General features: G+C 42.4%; 1 protein-coding gene across 1 annotated transcript in view; it reads right to left on the bottom strand.

Annotated features, from left to right (window-relative positions):
• Nucleotides 1-6,346: 6,346 nt before the first annotated feature.
• Nucleotides 6,347-21,243, bottom strand: part of tnfaip8l3 (tumor necrosis factor, alpha-induced protein 8-like 3) — a 19,131-nt gene continuing 4,234 nt past the window's right edge. Inside the window, exon 2 of the mRNA XM_017440071.2 lies at nucleotides 6,347-7,324. Within this exon, the coding sequence (XP_017295560.1) occupies nucleotides 6,762-7,324 (563 nt within the window). The 3' untranslated portion in view covers nucleotides 6,347-6,761. The remainder of the gene's footprint in view (nucleotides 7,325-21,243) is intronic.

Genomic DNA, 21,243 nt, shown 5'->3' with positions numbered 1-21,243 from the left:
AAACAACCAGGTCATCATCAGCTCATAAACATGAAGTCAGACTCATTTCAGGTTTTTAATGATTTATTTAAATCATTCTGCAGCTCGCAGCTTTTAGTTTGAATCTGCTAACAGGTGCTGAAGATAACTTCCTATCAGGGATCATGATCGACTGCAGCCGGTGGTTTCTGTTTGCCAGCATAAAAAGCGTTTGTTTGACAGAATTAATTGGATCGGACAGCATCCGTCTGGAAGGAAATTAGTTTGGGTGTTCAGGTGGAAACTTCTGGCTGCAGCTGTTTATCTTCCTCCTCAGGGCGAGCCGAGCTTTCGGCTCGGTGTTTGTTGGTTTTCCTTCAGTTTCCAGTAACGTGTAACGCCATCTGTCCGCTCCAGCTTCGCCTCCATGACACACGATATGAGAAGTTGGTGCCGGTTGTTCGAACGCTGAGATTTATTTCCATGTTTTGTTTTTCTGACGTTTTCTGAAATTTAACTCCTGACTTTGTTCTGTTTTAGCTGTTCGTCAAAACGTTCGGCTGTTTCAGGAGACGGCTGGGGCCCGCTTTAGCTGCTGCCTTCAGTCTTCTTATGTTACCTTCAGCTCTTAGCTAGCCTTGTGCTACCTTTAGCTCTTAGCCTTGTGCTACCTTCAGCTCTTAGTTAGCCTTGTGCTACCTTCAGCTCTTAGTTAGCCTTGTGCTACCTTCAGCTCGTGTTCCTTGGTATCAGCTGTAACGGCTCAGTTCCAGCCTCTTCAGCTGATTTTAGCTGCTGTTTTCACAGAAATCATCTCTCTGGTTTATTCCTGATCAGCTGAAGCTTCAGCGAGTTTATTTTCTCTGAGTTCAGTTTTGTTTCTGGTTTTGAGTTTAATGTAAACTCTCTTCAGTTTCTCTCTGAGTGGACATCAGCCGAAGCTTCAGCTCTGTCCTGTCATCCTGCTCTGAGCGGAGCATTATGGGATGTCGGCTGACTCTGCTTCCTGCTGGTCTCAGCAGCTAAAAGAGCCGAAACCACAGCTTCATGTCAGCTTAAAGCAGATTTTCATTAAAATCAAAACACTAATGAAGACCTCTGAGAAAGCAGCTGCTCACAGATCCTAAAAGGCTGCGCTAATTATTTTATATTAGTTTAGGATAAATTCTCTTTAAATCATCGTATGTTTAAATCTACAAGTTAAAGTCTGTTTAATCAACATGTGGAGCAACACTGACCTCCGGTGGGGAAAAGCTGTAATTACAGCCATTTTATTGGATTCTTAGTGAAAATAAAGTTAAAATAACAAGAAAATACAAGAGAAAATATTTTTACATTTCAGATTTGACCACATAGAAGAATAATATCCAGAAAGTTATCATTTCTGACACAAGATTCATCTCTAAAAAGTTTTTTTTAATGTACTGCTCTGCTTTAATAAACACAACCTCTGATTTTTTTGTTTTCCCAAACTGATTAAAACTTAAATATCTTGTAAACATTCAGGAACAGAGAATTAATTTCAAAATATCTGAAAAATGACTTACATGATCTCCCTCCACTCCTGGGAAGATCAGCAGCTGTCTTAAAGGAGAAATAAAAAGAGTTTTCAAGTTAACACAAATCAAGATAAAGTCTTGTTTTCAGAGTCTCTCATTTTAAATAAAAGATTTGAAAATTATTTTAAAGCCTTGCAGATGAAGCCCAGCAGGTCTGAGGAAACCTCCGTCCATCTGTTTGTGGAGCAGGTTTTACTCTGGATGTGGGACCTGGGTGAGACTAGATGAACTCCAGTCCTGCGTTTGTTCGTCCCGTCACATCTCGTCTGACTCGTTGTGTAATTTATCAGGTGTTGTGTGTTTCTCTACCTGTACGAACGTTACATCCAGGGAAGTTTCCAACACAAACAGAGAGCTAAAAACAGAAACAAAAAGCTGTTTTTGTTTCGGCTCTTTGGTCAGAGAGCACAAATCACTGCTTGATGGAGCAGATTTATTAGATTTGGTTTTAGCACCATTTTGTGACGTCTGCGTGGAACTAAATAAACGAGTTTCTGTCCAGAGTTTTAGACTAACGTCACCTTCTGATGAGACGCAGCTGGAGCCTTTCAGACAAACATTTTGGTCAGTCTCAGGAAATAATGTAAGACCTCACATGATCTGTTGGCACTCACAGCATGTGCTGAGGATAACTCTCAGCTACTACCACTCCAGAATTTAGCTCAATATCTGAAAATCGGACTGAGTTGTAGCCATTAATCAAAATTAGCCAACCTTGTAAATATACACCTGATCTCTAACTTCTCCATTAAAATCTGTTACTAACAGATACAAAAACATTATCGCCCATCTTTTGCCTTCTCCATGACTGAGTTTGTGTTTCCTCTGAGAGGCCGAGGACCGAATCAACGACACCATATCTGTCTTTTTTTGTTGTTCTGATGCTCCTCTCTGATTCTGTTTGGGAAAGTCCAAACACGAAGTTTCTCTGGGGAACGATGGAGGGAGATGAACTCGGCCCGTTTCAGCTGGAAGTCATTGGATGACTGGAGCAGCTTCGGAAACGCCGGCGGTTCTTTGGGACAAACAGCTGATTGTGTGCTCGGGATTCGGATTCTCTTCCTCAAACAGATGCTTATCTGCGGACAGCAGGCTTCTGTAAACTGATCCCATCTCTATAAAACTACTCTGATTTAATTCCCATCTTCCGTCATGCTGTCCTCCTGCCAGGCCTCAGCAGGCATTTCTCTTAACGAGGTTTAATTATGGACACATACATGATGTGACCTTAGGCTTCATGAGGAGCTTTTTCACCTTTACCAGCTACAGCAGGGAAACATTTGGCCTCCTGCAGTAAACGAGCCAGCATTCCTGCGTTCCTGCAGAACCTTCTGAAAGGTCACACGTCCTGCAGCGGGGACTGTTATCTGCAGTCCAGTCTGTCTTTAATCAGCTGACATTAAGTCATGGTGCTGCTGACTCCTTCCCCCCCTGTCCTCTGATCCTCCATGGAGGGGGCGCAGCTTTGAAACTTAATTATTCTGCAGGGAGTTTCAGCCCCGGAGGCCTCCTCAGCACAGATAAGATTCATCGGTTTATCATGGCAGGACGTGCATGTATGTGTGGTCTTCTTCAACTTCTCATGAGAAAATTAAAAGTCTTGCATTCCTTGACTGAATGCATATCGCCCGCCGCTTTCATGCCAGAGTTTGAGCCTCAGGTCCCATTGTTGAGAGAAGATGGAGCTGTAGTCGTTTAAATAAAACCCTCAGAGTATGTTCTGAGTGACTCTCAGCTACTACCACAGCCACCTTCAGCTCAACATCTGTAAACCTGACTGAATTAAAGCCGTCTATGTGGGTTGGCTGTGGCGGCCATCTTGAATCGGGCTGACTCCAAACGTTAATTGGCTGCAGACGTTCTTCAAGTTTCAATAAAATCCATCCAGTGGTTCATGAGATATTCTGCTAACAGACAGACACAGATGGACAAAAACATGATTGCCCATCGTTTGCCTTTCAGTGGCGGGTGATAACTATCTGGGGTGAATATGTGTGAAATAAAAACACTTTTTTTGTTCGTAGAGGTGGAAAATTTGATTGATGTTTTGTTAAACATTGTAAAACACTGTCAGTCGCCACCATGATGAAGGGTGATCATGTAACTTCCTGGTCTGTGTGTTTGTCTATCGGCCTATTAGTAAAACTTCTTCTGCAGCAGTGGACAGATCCTAATGAGACCTGGATGATCATCTACAGCTGATTCACTTTCGGATGTCGTGGTAGTAGCTGAGAGTCTTCCCCAACACTCGCTCTGAGAGCTTCCAGATCACACGCCATCTCTGTGGGAAGCAGCGGGTGATATGCATTCATTACAGGGACTCAGAGTCCTTGTTTCTGGTGTTTCACCTGCAGGACGTGCAGTTCTCCCCTCCTGCTGCAGAGGGAAGCTGAGCTCTGTCTGCACATGGTGTTCAGCTCCGAACTTCCTGCAGCTTCAGGAAATTTAACGACAAAATGAAGAACCAAGAGAAAAAAAACAGAAATGTTTCTCTGCTGCGTCGTTTATCCCACAATCAAACCTGTAGGGAGGATTTTAGAATTTATTTATCATTAATATTTCTGACAGACTTCATTAAATCCAGAAGTTCTGACCGTTCTGCAGCCGGGCTTCCATCTCGTCTTACAGAAAATCTGCTCAAAGAATTTATAAAACATTTTATTTCTTTCGAACAGACTCACTGCAAGCCTCTAAAACCCGTCTTCAACCTGTCTCAATTCAGTTTCTGCAAGTCAGACAGTGTGAGACGACTGTGAAACCCAACTGTGACCGATTGGAGACAAAAAGGCTTTTCTCATCGCTGACTGCTGCCAGAATGTCGCAGTTTGTTTGTGGTTATTTCTGCACACATGTAAACATGTCCCAGTCACAGTTTTGTATCTCTAACTAGTTGCAGCCTCGTGAGAAACCACCTCCAGAGAGAGTGACGACTGATCGGAGAAAAAAATGACCAAATTGAGACAAATTAACTTTGTGACTAAACTGCAACATAAAGATTTAACACATTATCTGCAGAAATGTTGAGTGAATTCAGTGAAAAATAGGCTTAGATCTTTGGAATTAATGCAAACTAAACTGAGAAGTTTGAGACAGACACACGATTTGTCTTGTGGATGTTTTAAATTTGTTCATATTTCCTGTGACATGAGAGCGAGACGCCTTGCAAACGTTTTGAGACAGTTTGGAGACTTCTGTCTCCAACAGTTCGAGCCCCGTCGGATACAGGCGTAAAGTGTCAGTATGAGAGAAGAAGAGCAGAGGTTAATGGAAGTAAATTAGGTTTATGGTTACCGATGTCAGTCAGTCTCCAGTTCTATAAATACGCTGCAGCTGCGTCACTGACATGATGTATGTCAGCGCAGTTTGCTTTAAAGCTGGGTGGTCTCTCTTTTTCTCACAGAGACATAAACTAAAAGTCTTCTCCTCTGAAGGCTGCCAAAGTTTTTCAGCTGGAGCCTCACCAAGCCACCGAGCAGAGGGCATCTAATGAGTCAGAAACCACAGATTCCTCTGCTCGTTTAGAAATATGTGTTGCCAAATCTTTGCCTGGTGTGCACGAGGGTCGAACGTGCAGGAAAGAAATGGCTTCATGCTACACTTCTGTTTCCACTCATCAGGTAAAGTTTAAGTTTAAGTATTTGTTCTTTAAGAACTGGATAAACAAGCAGCTGGCACCGACAGAACCTTCCTGTTCTGGACCGGTGGCACCAGCAGCCTCCAGATTTCACCACCTTACAGCCAGAAATGAGTTTCCAGGTGACCACTAAATTTAACACAACTCGTAAAATAAATGGAAACTGGAGCCACGTTTACTCGTATTAAACTGTTATAACTTTGAACCACAAAACAGCAGCAGCAGAAACTCTGTGAGGATAAACCTCAGCAGTTCTCACAAACAAACAAACAAACAAACAAAGCCAAACAGCTTCTAAAATCATTAAAATCATTTAATCAGGTTATTTATTTATTAACTTAGAACCTCCTTCATTTATTTACTTATTGTTTTTAATATAATTTAGAAGGAAAAAAAGAGTAGATATTTGAATGGGCGGGACTTACCCGGAAGTGGGTGGGCCTGGACCATACCACGCCCACTCATGGCCACGCCCCCAAGCACAGGATCACAGGAAGATGAAGAAATCTGTCAAAGCTGGAAACTGAACAAAGTTAGTCTAATTTTAGCATTAAAACCAGATCCTTCTGTCAGCCTGAAGCTCTGATCTGTTTCAGCTTAAATTAAATCTGTTTTCATGTGTTTTCTGTCTGAGCTTCATGCAGAATCAGGATTTCTGTTCAAAGTCCTTTAAATCAGTGGTTGGGACCCCACTTGGAGTCATAAAACACTAAATGTGGGGTTTAGAGAGGATCTTTGGAAACCAAAGGAACTTTAAAACTGACAACAAACACATGTTCAGCCTTGACTGTAAGAAAGAAACAAAAGTACTGATCATAAACACATAAAAACCTATATAATGTTTAACGAGGATGTTTGTTAAATGGCTTATCAGCGGCGCTTCAGTGATACAGTCAGGGTCAGAAGTCTCTGTTACCACTGCTTCAAATTATTTAGCTCTGGAGACATTTTCTGATGGTCAAACTGTCGTTATTGACGGCAGAAAGGTGAGATTGTGCAGAATTACAAAAACTGAGCAAAACAGCAACAACTACCTCCTTCTCATCATAAGATGATCTTAGTTTAAAACTCTGGCATGAAAGGGGGCTAAACCTCTAACGTTTCTTTATATGCTGAATAAAAAATAACAATTATTGCAATAAAAGCGGAAACAGTCAACAAGAAGGTTACATAAAACTCAGAAAAACTGAACGAGAATGATTTAAGGAGATCTTTAATAAAAGACAAGTGTTACACCCTTTTTTCAGGAACATGTCAAAGTTGTACAAACAAATTACACAAACGAATCCCAAACAGACTGAAGTGATGCTCACACTCACACAAAACACGACGGCGGATTATCTTCCAAACGTCCTACTGAAGGGCTTTTTGGCTGTCGATACAGTACACTTTAGCACATTAAGGAGATGTAAGATGCATACAGTGTGAAACAGGGTGTCCAGGTTTGCAGCAGTGATTCACTGAGAAGAAAGAGTCTAAAAAATGCCTCAGTGGACCACAGCAGCTGGATGTTCCAACAACCTCTGTGGAAAAGGATGGAGACGAAACAGGAAGACAGAAGTGATGTAGGTGAGAAGGAAGAAGGAGGAGCGCCAGGAGAAGCTGAGAGGTTAAAGTGTTCCTTCGTCCAGCAGTTTGTTGAGGCCGTTGCAGATTTTCCTCAGAGAGAGTCTGTACTCCTCTCCGTCTCCGTACAGCTCGGCCAGGAAATCCCCGCGGGCGAAGTGGTTGAAGACGTGGTCGATGCGTGCGTGCGAGCGAGCTGTGAGATGCTGCTCGACCAGGGCGTGAAGCAAGTCCCTGCACTCCAGCAGGAGCTCCGACAGGATGTTCCTGTCAAAGGTGTACTCCACCTCGTAAAACGACACCGCCGTCATGGCCGCCTGGTTCATCTTCTTCTTGAAGCGCTCCACCGTGTCCAGCTCGTCGGGACTGAACTGGTGGTTCCGGTACAGGATGCCGATCTTCAGGGCGATCTTGATGACGTCCTTGATGATCTTGTGGGCCTCCTTCTTGTTTTTGGTGAACTCCCGTGACGCCTTGTAGAGCTCGTCTAGGATCTCGCTGCTGGTGTCGTCCGTCAGCATGTTGGCGACCGCCATGGTGGCCATCTTGCTCAAGATCTTCTTCTGGGCCTGCATGGCCAGGGAGCGGGAGTTAAAGTTCTCCTGTCCTGAAGGAGGAAAGACAAACAAGAGAAGTTAGAACTTCTGGAGCCTCCGTCCTGAAGTAGTCCCAGCTCAGAGAGACACCACCTTTAGTGCTCAGAGTCTGTGCTGGGGACGACTCTCAGCTACTGAAACACCAAACTTTAGCTCAATATCTGTGGAATTAACACAGTCAAAGACATTTTTGAGTTAGGGTCAGTTAGCTGTAGGGGATACAGATGTTTCAGGCCGTGTTTCTTGTGAGAATCCAGATCATTTCTGTGTTTGTTTATATTCAGAGGTTATCCGCTGCCTTTAGCATTCAGTGTGTTTGCTTTTAAACAGCTGAAATCCATCTGAGACAAACTCAGATTGACCTCCTGCAAAAAAAAAGCCCCAACTAATCTTCCTTCCTTCCAGTTTTTACAAACACTGCTTTGACCTTTCATTCAGGCTCTGCCAAAAAAAGTTTCATCCTAAGCAAACGTCCTAATATTGATGGAAAAACACTGATTTATATCTGAGTTTCTGCCTCAGACAGTGATGGCACAGTACTGAGGCAAATGGTCCAGAAAACTTTCAGAACATTCTTGGAGAAACAACTATTTTTCAGCGCTCCATATGGTGCATTCTTAGTAGTAACTGAAAACCAGGATGGTGATGATGATGATGATGAGGAGGAGGTCGATGTCAGCGTTCTGCTGCAGGGCGGTGGCTGTGGTTTACTCCGCCGCTTACAGGAGGAACGGATAACATCAAACAGCTGTATTCTGATAAGGCCCAGAATAAACCGTGTTTTATGTTGCGACCCGCTGCAGTCACAGTTTATCCCAGAGGCCAACATGAAAGGCCTCGTCATACGGAGATGGCAGCCGGCTGACGTGTCTGTGTGGATGTGAGGAGTGGGAGGGTGGACAGGAGGTTTTATTTAGGTGCCACCCAGCTTCAAATTACACACCAGATAACTCTTATTATGATTAAAGGCGAGGAAAGAGGCTTCGCTGCCTGGGCACGTTGTCAATCTCCTCCTCCTCCACATGTTCATCCGAAGACAGCGAGGCAGTGAACCCTCTGACTTTCACCGGATTCAACAGATATTTAACACATCGTCTGACTATTTGAATACAAACGCATAAAAGAGTTTAAATGCTGCACCACAGCGCGTGGCATTTCACATGAATATAGAGACGTGACATTTCATGTGGCTGAAGCTAAATGACATTTCATGAAACACAATTAGCTCACCATGACATTTAACAACAAATAAGGCAAATTCTTTTGTCTACAATTTCCCCCGAATACATAAAATCTGAATTTGTCACCCGACGCCTTCATAAGAAGAGTTTAATCAAATTTAACTTTGATTTAATTATCATGTGTTACATCATTTCACAACAAAAAAATAACCTGAGAAATTAGACTTTTTGGTACCACTTTATGATGAATGTAGATAATTTATAAAGGATTTATTAATGCTTTATCTTCATGAGCTTGTAGATCCTTTAAAAAACCTTAATAAACATTTAAAAATCAGTCATAAAACATTGTTTATATTGTAAAGTGGTAACGACTTTTAGCTTTTGTGCTTCTTCAAACCAAAACTCTTCCATAACATAAAGTATCTACGACTTCAACCTGATTTAAAAATCTGGATTTTACTGAAACAAATAAAAAGTTGATAAATCCAGCTTCTTCCAACTCAAACCTGTAACCAAAGTAAATTTGGATCTTTCTATTAAAGCTGTTCATGCTTTTTAATTCCCTGTTTGCTGGTTTAGATCAGTCCGAACACAGCGGCTCGTCTTCTGACCGGTACAAAGAGGCAATCATCCACTTCAGGAGCCTAAAATTGTTATAACATTTGCATCCATAATGAGAGGATGGAAATGTCTGACTGTGACTGTATACCATAAGAAGCCAGGAGCAAACCTTAAACAAAGTTAAACAAATTGTAGTTTTTACACATCAGTCTAATCAAATGAGGTAGAGCATCGAGATTGCTCTTAAAAAAATGATAAAACACGGTACCTTTGTGGCTCGAGGTGAAAAAACCCCCGACAGCAACAGCAGCACAGCAACACCTTAGTATCCATGATATTTGAATTGCAACTGCAGGATATAAAACTGTTTTTCATGAGTCAGATCTGCGCCTCTCATCAACAGGCTCTCTTTGTCGCTGTCATTTCCTGTTTCCATCAAGCAGCTCTTTGTTCAACGCAGCCTCTGATGTTCAGAAACCAAACTGGATGGATTTCTGAAACCCCGGCACACCGAGAGGCGACAGCTTGGCTCATAAAGCTGGCCTCGTCCGATCGATGATTGGGATCCAACCAATACCTGCTTATGAATCTAATTTCCCTTTTGCTCAATAAAAACTCAAGATCCTTCAATATTCTGAGTAATTTATATTGAAGTAATGACTGAAGAGTTCGTTTCTGCTTTAAAGTGCAGCGCTATAAGCAGGCCAATTATTCTTCTGAGGAGGTGGGTGATTCAGAGTCTGGCTGAAGATATTACCACAAACAGTGAGTGAGGGCGGATGATTGCACATGAAGACACTGAGAAGTCCAAGCTTTCTCGCACAGTCACACACAGCCTGTCACCCAGAGGCTGTGACGAACGACATGCTTGAACCTGAGTGTCAGAACGAGTTAGAGAAGAGTCCAAGCTGTCAAAAGAGAGAGGGCCAGAAAACGGCTTCCTACCTTTCCTGCTACCTGCTCATTATTTTTCCTGCCTCGCTTGTCCTCCAATGTTTAGGCTCTCACAAACTGGAAAGGTACTCTGTGTGGCAGGTGGGAATAAATAAGTGAAAACAAACTGCTGATGTAGAGGTGGCCTATCAAAGCGGTTACATAAGGGTGTTTTGGGAGTTTGTGGAGTTTACTTTAACATCGGGATTAGTAAGGTGCTCGCTGCCTCTCCGGCCGAGGCTGTTGACCAGACAGTCTCTCTTTGTTCCGCCTGATGTTTTCAGAGGCTTGAGTCAACAGTTTCTGCTGCAGTGCATCAGAACATACATCCAGTGTGGAACATGGAGACCAGCCAAGCCTGAGCTGCTGAAGGTGGCGTTCTGCAAGAAATGCCCGTTGGGAAAGATTTGGTTCCATTTGAGTCACAAACTGTTAATGTTTTATTCTGAGCTTCGGGGTTAGAATGAATTCAAACGTTATTTAAAGTTTTCAAACCACACTGAGCCGACTGATACATATGAAGCCTTGTTTGGAAGGGCTGCAGCAGAAAGCCTCTTCTCTCTAAAAACAACATGGCCGCTGGACTTAGGTTCAGTTCAGGTCTCAGGTAATGATGATCATGTTGCACACCTGTGTAGATGAAACAGGACGTGATCAATAAGCCACTGAGAGTGAAGTGTGAACCATGAGGCTGTGCTGCGTTTGAGCAAACTCTGCTTTATATATTTTAAAGTTTCCGTTTGATCGTTCTAAGATAAAAAGAGCTAACAGTAACATCCCTGCCTAGCTTTATAAAGTCAATCCACAAGGATAAATAGATTTTCTTTGGATGTTAAGTGAGATGATTCTGACACTTGGGCGGATTTTGTGTTTGTGTAAACTTATAAACACCAAATTACATAGTAATATGAACATTTCTGTGGTGCACTGGCTGTTTAAAACTCCCTCCTGAAGCTTGTGTTGAACTCGTTCCAGAGAAACTAGACGAATGAGATATTAGCAGCTAACAGCGAGGAGCGTCAAAAAACAAATCTGAATGAGCTGATTATTGAATAGAGCCACTGTTGCCATCAAAAGAAGGACATCTGTTTTGCAGTTGAAGCTCAAAATGTTTTGGTTTAACCAAAGAGGGTGGCTCCAGATTTTTTGGACTCACATTGTTGCAATGCTTAACACTAAAGACTTCTAAGATGCTCTCTTGTTAAAACACACAAGCTTCACCTAATTGAATGATTGCTTTTACTCCTGATGCTCCTGATGACTCAATCTTTTCTGTGTCCATTAAAAAAAACCTTTTTAGTGATTAGCAATCCATGCAAATCTATCATCGTCTTAATTGAAAAAGATTTTTTGTTATGTGGAAGGTTTCAGAGGAGGCAGGTTTGACTTTTAAAGAGCTTGAACCTGATTAAATTCCAAAATAATGCTACCAAAGTGCATTAAATGCCTTCTGGCATTAAAAATGAATGCGAGGCATCACATTGATGGATCTTCTGCTCATATTTAAACCTTCATTTAAAATATGAACGTCTAAATAAGATTTAAATTACTTTTACTTTAATTAATTCCAATTTTGACCAAATTTTGTTTTCAGCTATATTCAAATTATTTACAATTTAAAGGGAATAGAAACAGACTTGTCATTGACATTATGGCTGAATACCACTCCGCCCTACCCCTACTCTTTGCTCGTTCACTCAGGGTTACACGCAGGGGTGGAAATTAAAAATTTTGTTTTTTTACCAGCCACTCAAATATTTTACCAGCCACTATTTTTTGTTGTGACAAAAAGTTATTTCATATGATGATGATGATGATCGACGCGGGTGGAAGCAGTTGTGGTGCCCTACAAGCTGACTACTCTTGAAAAACAGAAAATAAAATAGCTTCTCATCACAACACCTAATTGGTGTCAGACTGCATGTAATCTGTAGTGGATCGAGTGCATCATATGGGTTTGCAGTGAACTGTTGTAATATTTTTACACTGGTTTTCTCAGGTTTTTTCGGGTCGAATGTTATTTAGATAATTTATTTTCCAACAACAACCAGTTAATTTACCAACAAGTCTTTAAGTGTGTTTATTCCTCTCATTACGGACAACAAGTCCTCTGAATTTTGAGACATTTGGGTTTTTTTTTTTTGCAAAAGTTACCAGGGAGGAACCAAATATTTCAGCCGTCTGAAATAATCGGCTCCGCCTCTAAAACATGGAACAAAAACAATTTACCAACAAGTCCTTAACTGTGTTTATTCCTCTGTATTATGTTAATATTAGCACATTATATTCCTAAAAGAATTGGGTTTTTTTTTGTTTTTTTAATGAGAAATATTTGCCCCTCTAAACAATTCTGTTAATAGATAAGTCATTATTTATTTTAATTATTAATTGTTTTGTCCACACAGTCTATATTGTCCATAACAGAGTCTGTCTGTCTGTCTATCACGCTAGCAAAACAGTGGGTTAACTTCGCCAAAACAAGTTGTTTGACCTTTCACGGTCTCCGTAGTTCCCTTGCAGCGCGAGCACAGCGCGGCGGTTACGAGCGTTGAACATGAACGGAGACGCAGGGGCATCGTAGCTCTGAGAGAGCTGTGTGAAGCTGACACCCCGCTCTCCGTATCTGATGGGGGAACACGGCTCGACGTAACAGCAGCAACTCGAGCACATTGCTGTCCCCTATATGTCAAGAGGACAAATAACACCTTTTCTGTTCATATTGCCAACCCGCCACAGTGGCGTGTGTGTTGATCAAATTCACCACTTCAAATATTTACCCGCATTTGGCCGGTGGCGGGTGATAATTTCCACCCCTGGTTACACGTGTCTGAAGTTTTTCTGATGAGCATCAAAGGGAACCTGGCTCTTCAAACTCAGACTTGTAGGCAATAATCTCATTTTCTCCTTTTAGGGACAATAAAAGCTCTGAATCTCTAAATCTGAAGAGAGGTGCAGGGCTAAACGGAGAAAATGGGATTTGGCTTACATGCCGCTTTCACACCTGAAAACCTAACGCTCTTCCAAAACCTTAATTCCAACTCATAACACTGAAACCATAACTTTACCGTCAGTTATCAGTTTGTACCCGAGCAGAATCTAAACAGAAAGTCCCCAGATGTGGGTGCCCCAAGTCTGGGACCCATTATTGCATTAAAACAAGTACTGACACACACACACACACACACACACACACACACAAGTTTGTATTTCCACCTTCATTAGGACTTTGTTTTGACTATCTGTCCCTAACTATAACCATAATCAACATGTTTCCAACCATGAGCTAAACTCGATTTACACAGCCCTAAATCGAACCCATAAAACAAAAATAACGTCCCAACATATCAGGACTGGACTTTGGTCCCCATAAGGACTACTAGTCCTGATGAGGTCGGTGATTATACCAGAAAAGATCCTAAAAAAGTAACAAAAATGAGGTACACACCAGCAAACCTGTCTGAGGTCACTAATGACAACATTTGTGTGTTCAGTGAGGACAAACCGGATCAGCTCAGAAGCAGGAGAGTTTCTCTGATTTTCCAGAAACACGGAGATGCATAACACCATGGCCGGCTTTGTGCTTACACAACAGACACAGGTGTTCATCCACATTCATTCCTGTCAGGATGGGCTTAGATGGTCATATATTTACTACACTGACAACTGCTTTGCATCTGTTGATCCTTCTAAACATTATTACCTCAAACAGCCAAGCAGTGAGGGCTGCTGACGGACGACCCATTTCTGCTTTTCACAGCTATCAGAAATATTCCCCAAACTTTTTCCTTCCATCTGCAACCAATTTTCCATCCACAGACAGGAGTGTTTTCTGAAAGCGTCACCCTCTCAGAAAGAAACGGTTGCCAGGTCATTTTTTTAAAACTCTGTGAAAGCTAACACGGCAATCATTTTCCAGACATTTTTCTTTTCAGACATGTTCTTTAATTTCCTTTAGGTCTCAGGTGTGTTGTAAAGACAGCCTTCAGACGGAGTTTCATCCACACGAGAAGTTCTGAAAAAGTTCTGACTCAGAAAGCGTGCCATCCATCAGCAGCTTTAACGCTGTATCAGCACCATGTCAGGAAAAACGCTCTTCAGACAAGAAGAGTCAACAAGGGTGACAACTTGACTTCCACTTGTTTGCTTTTGGTTTCCAATACGGAGCTGCAGCAAAGCCCCTCTGACTGCCTTTACAAGGCTTAAGTCGAACAATGGAGTGGGTCATTGGGCAACAGTAAACTGGGATTTAATAGCCTGCTGTGTTAAACGGGCCTGAGAGGCCAGAAGACTGAGGAGGGGAGCTGTGCCAGCTGGTACCACAGAGCTGCAGGAAAAACTCTTCTTGAATAGTTTAACTTTTTCTCTGTCACTTAAGCACATGCACTTTCAAATTCCTGATGTGCAGGTCTTTATAAAAGAAGAGACGTTTCAAGAAATGGAATTTATTGTTGGTCATTTTTGTTTGTTTTTTCCTTTCTGTGGACCTGCAAAGGCTTCATACGAGAGTATTTTTGACTTCCATCACGACTCTGATGATTCAGACATGCCGCCTCTGCACAATCTCAGTCTGCTCTAATGTATGTGTGTTTGTTTCTCCATGAAAATAAGTGATGAAGACCAAAATATGATTTATACAGAGAGAAACCGAGCTGGACAAAATGCAGTGAAGAGCGGCGGTCTTCGATTAAAAATCAGCGAGGTAAAGAATGTACTCTCCAACAAAAGTCCAAATTAAATGTAAATTTAAAGTAAATAAAATATAATAATTCATTAAACCTTTGTAGAAAAACCACATGAACATCATATTGATTTAACACACTTTCACCTTTTGAAAACGAGTACAGGCAACGTGTTTTTAGCACATAGGAAATGTGGTTTTGGAACATTTTCAACATGTGTGGTTACATGTTTTTATACGTGATCATTAGCGGCCTAACGGTACTTTAGACATCTGGGACGAGTAGAAGGAACAAATATGTCACTACGCTCATCTAGACGTGGGTGCACATATGTTTTTAAATTGCTTTTTGTTAACTGCCACAACAGAAAAGGAGTAGAGGATCAAATCTAAAGGAAGCTCATTGGGACTGTTGGAGACTAACTGGCAACATAAAATTGAGAGAAAATAGACTAATTGTTTTGTTTGAGTCTCACTGAAATATAAGTTTGCAGCCAGAGGGGTAGTTACATTTTGAGCTGCCTGTTTTTGACAAGCATGACTTATGTTTGGTGCACGGCTTGTAAAAATTTATTCTTGGTCGTGCACATTACTTTGTTGTCTACCTCCGTACGCATCGTACCCGCCTCAGCAGCTGCCACCATGTTTATGATTTAACCTGCTGGAGTACACCTCAGAAATGAAGACCAGCAGATTTGGACCAGTTTTAAATAATTATTAGACATCAGTGCAGCTTTTAGTCCTGGACATTTGGGGCCGAAGCTGCAGAGGTTTTCTCTCAGAGATCTCTGTGCAGAAACCAAAATACTACTGAAACTAAACAGAGATAGGGTTCGAGACCTCTGCAACAAGTCTGCAACTATTTTGAGAGAAAATTTGTCACATAAACGTTTGGAACGTGTTCAAAATTCAAGCAGCAAGATTTCAAGCCTCTGATATTCGTGAGGAAATTGAGAACCTCTGCAAACACACTGAGACATTTTAGAGACTCTGTGGGAACATTGTTTGCCAACTATTCACCAACAGTCGAGATACCAGCTGAAAGCATGCAGGAGCAGCTTCTACTGAAACCTACCATCCAGCCCGGGTCCAGATAAGACTTTGTTTTGGTCCGGCCCACCAGGCGGACCTGTGTTGCAGTAATAACATGCAGCTTTCATGTTTTTGTGCAGGTTTAAAGGTCAGAGTTGTACTGAAGGAGGTCAGACAGAGGTCAGCTGATCGGGATGTAGAGGAGCACTCAGAGCTTTAAAGTTAATTAATAACTCAGTTTAAAGCTCGTGTGAAACGAGTTCACAGCTCTTTCATAGATCATTTAAAGTTGAGACTAAAAGATATGGGTTACAGCTGCTCCGCTGGGGGTGAAAAGGCAGGAATTACAGAATATATATGATCCTCAGATTCCTTTGGCTTGCTAAAACACAAACTGCTAAATGTGCAAAAGAAATTTAACAGCACACATGGATGTTTTTTATGCTGAGTCATGTTTTGTGCAGGTGTTAGTTCTGTCTGCATGTCTTATTTCTGCAGAAAGTATAAATCATTCATGTTGTCAAAAATACTGTAAGTATGAAGATAAAGAACATAAACAAACAAGTCAAAACCAGCATTTATGGTTGTCTCTCCATGAAGGAATGCATATCACCCGCCAAAGTTTAAACTAAGATGTTGCTCAGTCTGTTAGTGTTCAGGATGACTCTCAGCTACTACCACACCAAGTTTGAGCTAAATATCTGTTGAATTGCTTAAGTTAAAGCCGTTACATGATCACCCGTCTCTCCTGGTTGCAGGTGAGAAAAACACAGTTACATTAAAAAACAAAAAAACATATTTTGACTCAAAGAGTTGGTTTAAATTAGTAGAGCCTTTACTGTAAATACAATAATATCAGGAAGACGAAATAAACATTAATCTTTGATACTTTCTTATATTTTTGATGAAATTTTAGGAAGTGAAAGTTTTATTTCCTTATCTATAGCAACTTTTTTATTTGTAGACAAGCTGATGATTTTTAAAAAGCTCCATTTTTTGTGTATTTAGATCAACAGAAAACAAGTTCTGCTTTTCAGGCATTTTGAAAAAAGCTCTATTTATTCTTTTCAAATCTGAAAAGCTAAAATTATTCAGACAGACTGAACCCACTCATGTCTGCACAAACTCTGACCTCTGCCTGGTTTCTGTCGGAACAACGTAGGCGAGGTTAACTTCAGAAACCAACACTCGGTGCGTGGAGGCCGTTCTCTGCTCCTCATCCTGCAGATGTCTGATGCTGGCGCCTCCTCATTTACTGTTCCAGGTAAAAATAAACCCTAACATGCATATCGCCCGCCACCTTTCAGGTCAAATTTCATCCTGGGATTATTATATGATGAGAATTGATGTTGTCAGTCAAACTTTGGTTTAAAACGACCTGTTAGCTCTCAGAGTTGGTGCCGGGAAGGACTCTCAGCCTCATCTGATCCATCCTTCCTCTCCTTCTTTGTCTCTGAGTTTTAGAGGCGGAGCTAATGGAGGAAGAGGCGTCAGACTTCCGGCTGATTAATCTGCCAACGGCTTCACGGCCGACACAGAAACGAGAAGATGAGGCAGCGATCTGAGCTGCACGTTTGTAGCTTTTATCTCAAACTGGTTATAAAGACATGAAGAGTTGAGGTTGGTACCCAGGTCATCTTAGAGGGCACAGTCCTGTGAGGAGCATGACCTTCGACCTCTTCTCTGCGCTACACCTCTGCTTCTGTTACATGGATGAGACCAAAGACTCAAACGCTGAGTCAGCATTCAGGCTGTTCTGGGAAAATCTGCATACATTTTTACAATCTAACTATTTCAGCAGACTTTGTGTTATTTTAGCCGTTCATACATCAAAATGTTCGGCTCGTTCAGCTGATGGCTGCTGGGACTTTTGTTTTTTGTAACTTTTATATTTTTCAAAACAGTCTGTATTTTTACAGAAAATGTAATTTCTCTCGTTTTTCTTTAGTTTGTTCGGCTGCTGCTGACCTGGGAACAGATGCTAACTGCAACAAGACTTTAGACAGACTGACACGAACGACTTGTTGAACAAAGAATCAAACTCTGAGCTTTCCTAGAAGTAAAACGGTTGTTTATGGAAAGCCAGGGTGAAGGATGCGTGTCAGAGAGAAATATAATAACAGACCTGAACTCCCAACACTTTCTATCTGAGAAAGAAAAGAGGAGAAATCCTCTATCAGCTTCATTTCACACCTTTCAGTCAAGATCAGGAGAAGGAAGACAAATAAAGCAGGTCTGAAGCTAAAACAGTAACTAAAGTTAAATTTAACAAAACAAAAGCTAAAATGAGCCAAACTGTAGCTAAAAGAAAAATGAACAAAACAATAGCCAAAAGCTAGAACTGTAGTTTAACTGTCTCTTTGCAGCTGGATGAGGGACTGACTCGTGTCTCTTTGCAGCTGGATGAGGACTGACTCGTCTCTCTCTGTCTTTTTTTGTCCTCTCTGTCCGTCTCTCCTCAGGACTGAGTGGTGAGGAAGTGAAGCGTTTCTGGTCTCTCCTCTCTCAGAACTCGGCCAAGTCTCAGCACGGCGAGGCGTCGTTTTGACAAAGAGACACACGTGCACGCACGCACACACACATGCACACACACACACACACACTGAAAGGCTTGCATGTCGCAGCGTTGGCAGTTTCCCCAGAACTTTGGCCTCCTGGTTTGTTTACTAGTTTACCCACGCTAACTGGGTCTATGTAGAAGTGGGAACCCTGGACTCGGTCTCTGTCGGTTCCTGCAGGGATCAGGAAACGTTCTCTCTGCTCTCCAATCAGAAACGGCCTTTTTTCTGGATTCTTGGTTGTTGTAAAGGAGGCTGAATGTTTAAAGGCGGCCATATTCACGTCTTACTCTCCACGCGTCAGTTTCTGTTCTCCTTTCTTGACGAGGACAGATAAAACAAACCCCTAATGAGAAAATAACTCGGCGTTACAAATGTTAGGGAGGCAAAGGTTAACCGGGTTTCAGCCGACTAAATTAAAGGTTGCTCTCGCTGTGATTGGAGTCATAAAAGTGGATGTGCTGTGAGCTTTGGCCTCGCTCTGCACGACACGCTGGAGTGTAAAACCAAAGTGCTGCTGCTCGCTCGGCTCACCGCTAACTAATAACCAGGAAATAACTGTGGTCCGCACCGAAACACACACACACACACACACACACAGTTAAGGCTGACTTTCAGTAACTACATTCTTTCTTTTGACCTCCTGCACTAAAATATTCCAGCAGTTAATCTACTTCCTGCGTCTTCCTCTCGCTCCATGATTGCTCCATAAACGTCCGAACGCTTGACTCTTAAACTGTTTGGATGTTTTACGCTGAACTGGTTTTTCCGACCACAGTTTGAAGACACTACAATCAGCACGGTTCACCTCATCTTCCTCCCACCTCATCTTCTCCCTCGGAGGGTTGCATGTCGCCTGCTGCACCGAGCTGAGATCGTCAAATCTAGAAAATAACGTTTCACACAATCTGTCAGGGTTTGTGTCGAGGATGACTCTCAGCTACTACCTTAGCTCAATATTTGTAAAACCGACTTATAACTATCTTTATTTTGGCTGATGTCAGTCAGCTGTGGCGGCCATCTTGAATCGAGGTAACTCCAAAAGTTATCTAAAAACGTGCATTTCCTGCAAAGGTGTGAGAGCTGACTGATTCCTGAAACTGAGCTGATGAAGTTAAAACAATCAGAAGAAAAGCAAAGCAGTAGCTAAAAGCCTAAATTAGCAGAACAGCAGCTAAAAGCTAACACCAGCAACGCAGTAATTAAAAGCTAAAACTAGCCGAACCAGCTGAAGGTTTTAATAACAGCTGAAAACAACATTAGAAATGACGACTCTCAGCTACTACCACACCAAATTTTAGCTCAGTAGCTGTAAAATGAGTTGTAGCCATTTTCATGTGCTAAAGGTGATTGGCTGTAGCGGCCATCTTGAATCAGGTTGGTCCTTCCAGTGGTTGGTGAGATATTTTGTTAACAGACAAACTCTTCCTGACCGGCTGCTGATGAGAAACTTTGAGATAAAACATCTTCCTGCATCAAACTGGAGCTCTGTGCTCCTCTGACACCACGTCTGATCATAAAACACACGATTTAAATCTGAGTTTCAGTCCCGGCTGAGCTGCGGGGCCTCGGGGCCTCGGGGCCGCGGGGCCACGGGGCCACGCGTCTCTTTCCAAACTCTGAAAACTCTGACGTGCCTCGGAGTTCTTGTGTCGGTGCACGCAGCAGGAAAAAGGAGCCGTGCTGCAGCAGCGATGGGAAAACCACCACTTTCCCCTGCGTCGTCTTTTCCATTTACGACTCAACAGACTTTTTCTTTCTTTCCTGGGTTCATGTTACAGATGTTTTCCAGCAGCAGTTCGTGGTGTCTGGAGCAGATGTGTGTGTGTGTGGTTGGTTTCATGGAGTCGGGCTGCATCTGTGGGCCAGATTAAAGGCGGAGGAGGAGAAAATCTCAGGGATGGGCGTGAGCGGAGCAGTTCCATCAGCTTGAACTTTTTGTTTCTCCTTAATAAATAACGACTCGGTGGAATCGGTTCTGGTTTTGTTCTCTTGATTTAGAACCTGATAAAGACAGGATCAGTTTATTACGTCCTGATACCTGAGAACTGAAAGACGGCCTTTCTCTGTCCCATTGTTGGGCTCTTTGTCTGACAGGTCTGTCAACATGGCCAACATCTGATTCCTGAGCGCTCTCTGGCTCAACAGGAGTATTTTCCTTTAGCTGCGTGAGTGTTTGAACAAGCGTGGTAAAACAGTAATTACCAGGAGGTGTGAGGGGTCACCTGGCTGCAGATTAAATTTCAGCTGTGTCATCAAACAACATCTGCTGCTTTTAGTTTGTAATAGAAGCACAGAGACGGCCCTCGTGCCCTCATGGATCTCACATCTGTTATCACAACAGCTCCTGCTTTCCCTGGAAAAAGCAACAGACAAACAAAGTGCTGCAAATAGTTTCGCAGATGGCCGATCGGGGTTCAGTGCTAAGAGTCGCATCACCGTGATGAATCATTCAGAAGTCAGCCGTGGGCTGATTATTCACTCTCCTCCAACATAATATAATTAACCAGGAGCGTAAAGTGTAAACAGGAGCGGCGCCGCTGCTTCGAGTCGAGTCTGTGGAGTCCAGAGCTGCAGGAGGACCATCTGTGGTCTCACCGCGGTCAGAAAGGACAGAGCTGCAGGGTGAATCAGTCCGTGGGGACGGACGGAGACATGTCCCCTGCATGACGGCATGATTACAGCGAAGCCCTGGGGTTTGAGTGTCGGAGGACAGAAAACCTGACGTCTGCTTTGATTTACAACTTTATCTGACTCCGTTTGTGTGGCAAAATATAAACATTTAATCAAAAATACAAAATACAGCCTGGTACTTAGAGGAGTGGACCTTTCCGGCTTTTAGCTTCCATTCTGCTCCTTTTAGGTTTTAGAAGCTTTAGCTTCTGTTTTTTTCATCGAAGCGACTGATTGGCTAATTTTAGCTTCTAGCTGCAGTTCTGCAGCTTACAGGTTTTAGCGTGTAGCATACAGGCGTGTAGCATACA

The sequence above is a fragment of the Kryptolebias marmoratus genome, linkage group LG15 (assembly GCF_001649575.2).
Source record: "Kryptolebias marmoratus isolate JLee-2015 linkage group LG15, ASM164957v2, whole genome shotgun sequence".
Classification (NCBI taxonomy): domain Eukaryota; kingdom Metazoa; phylum Chordata; class Actinopteri; order Cyprinodontiformes; family Rivulidae; genus Kryptolebias; species Kryptolebias marmoratus.
Note: the sequence above shows the minus strand (reverse complement) of the source record. Positions and strands in the feature narration are given on the sequence as shown.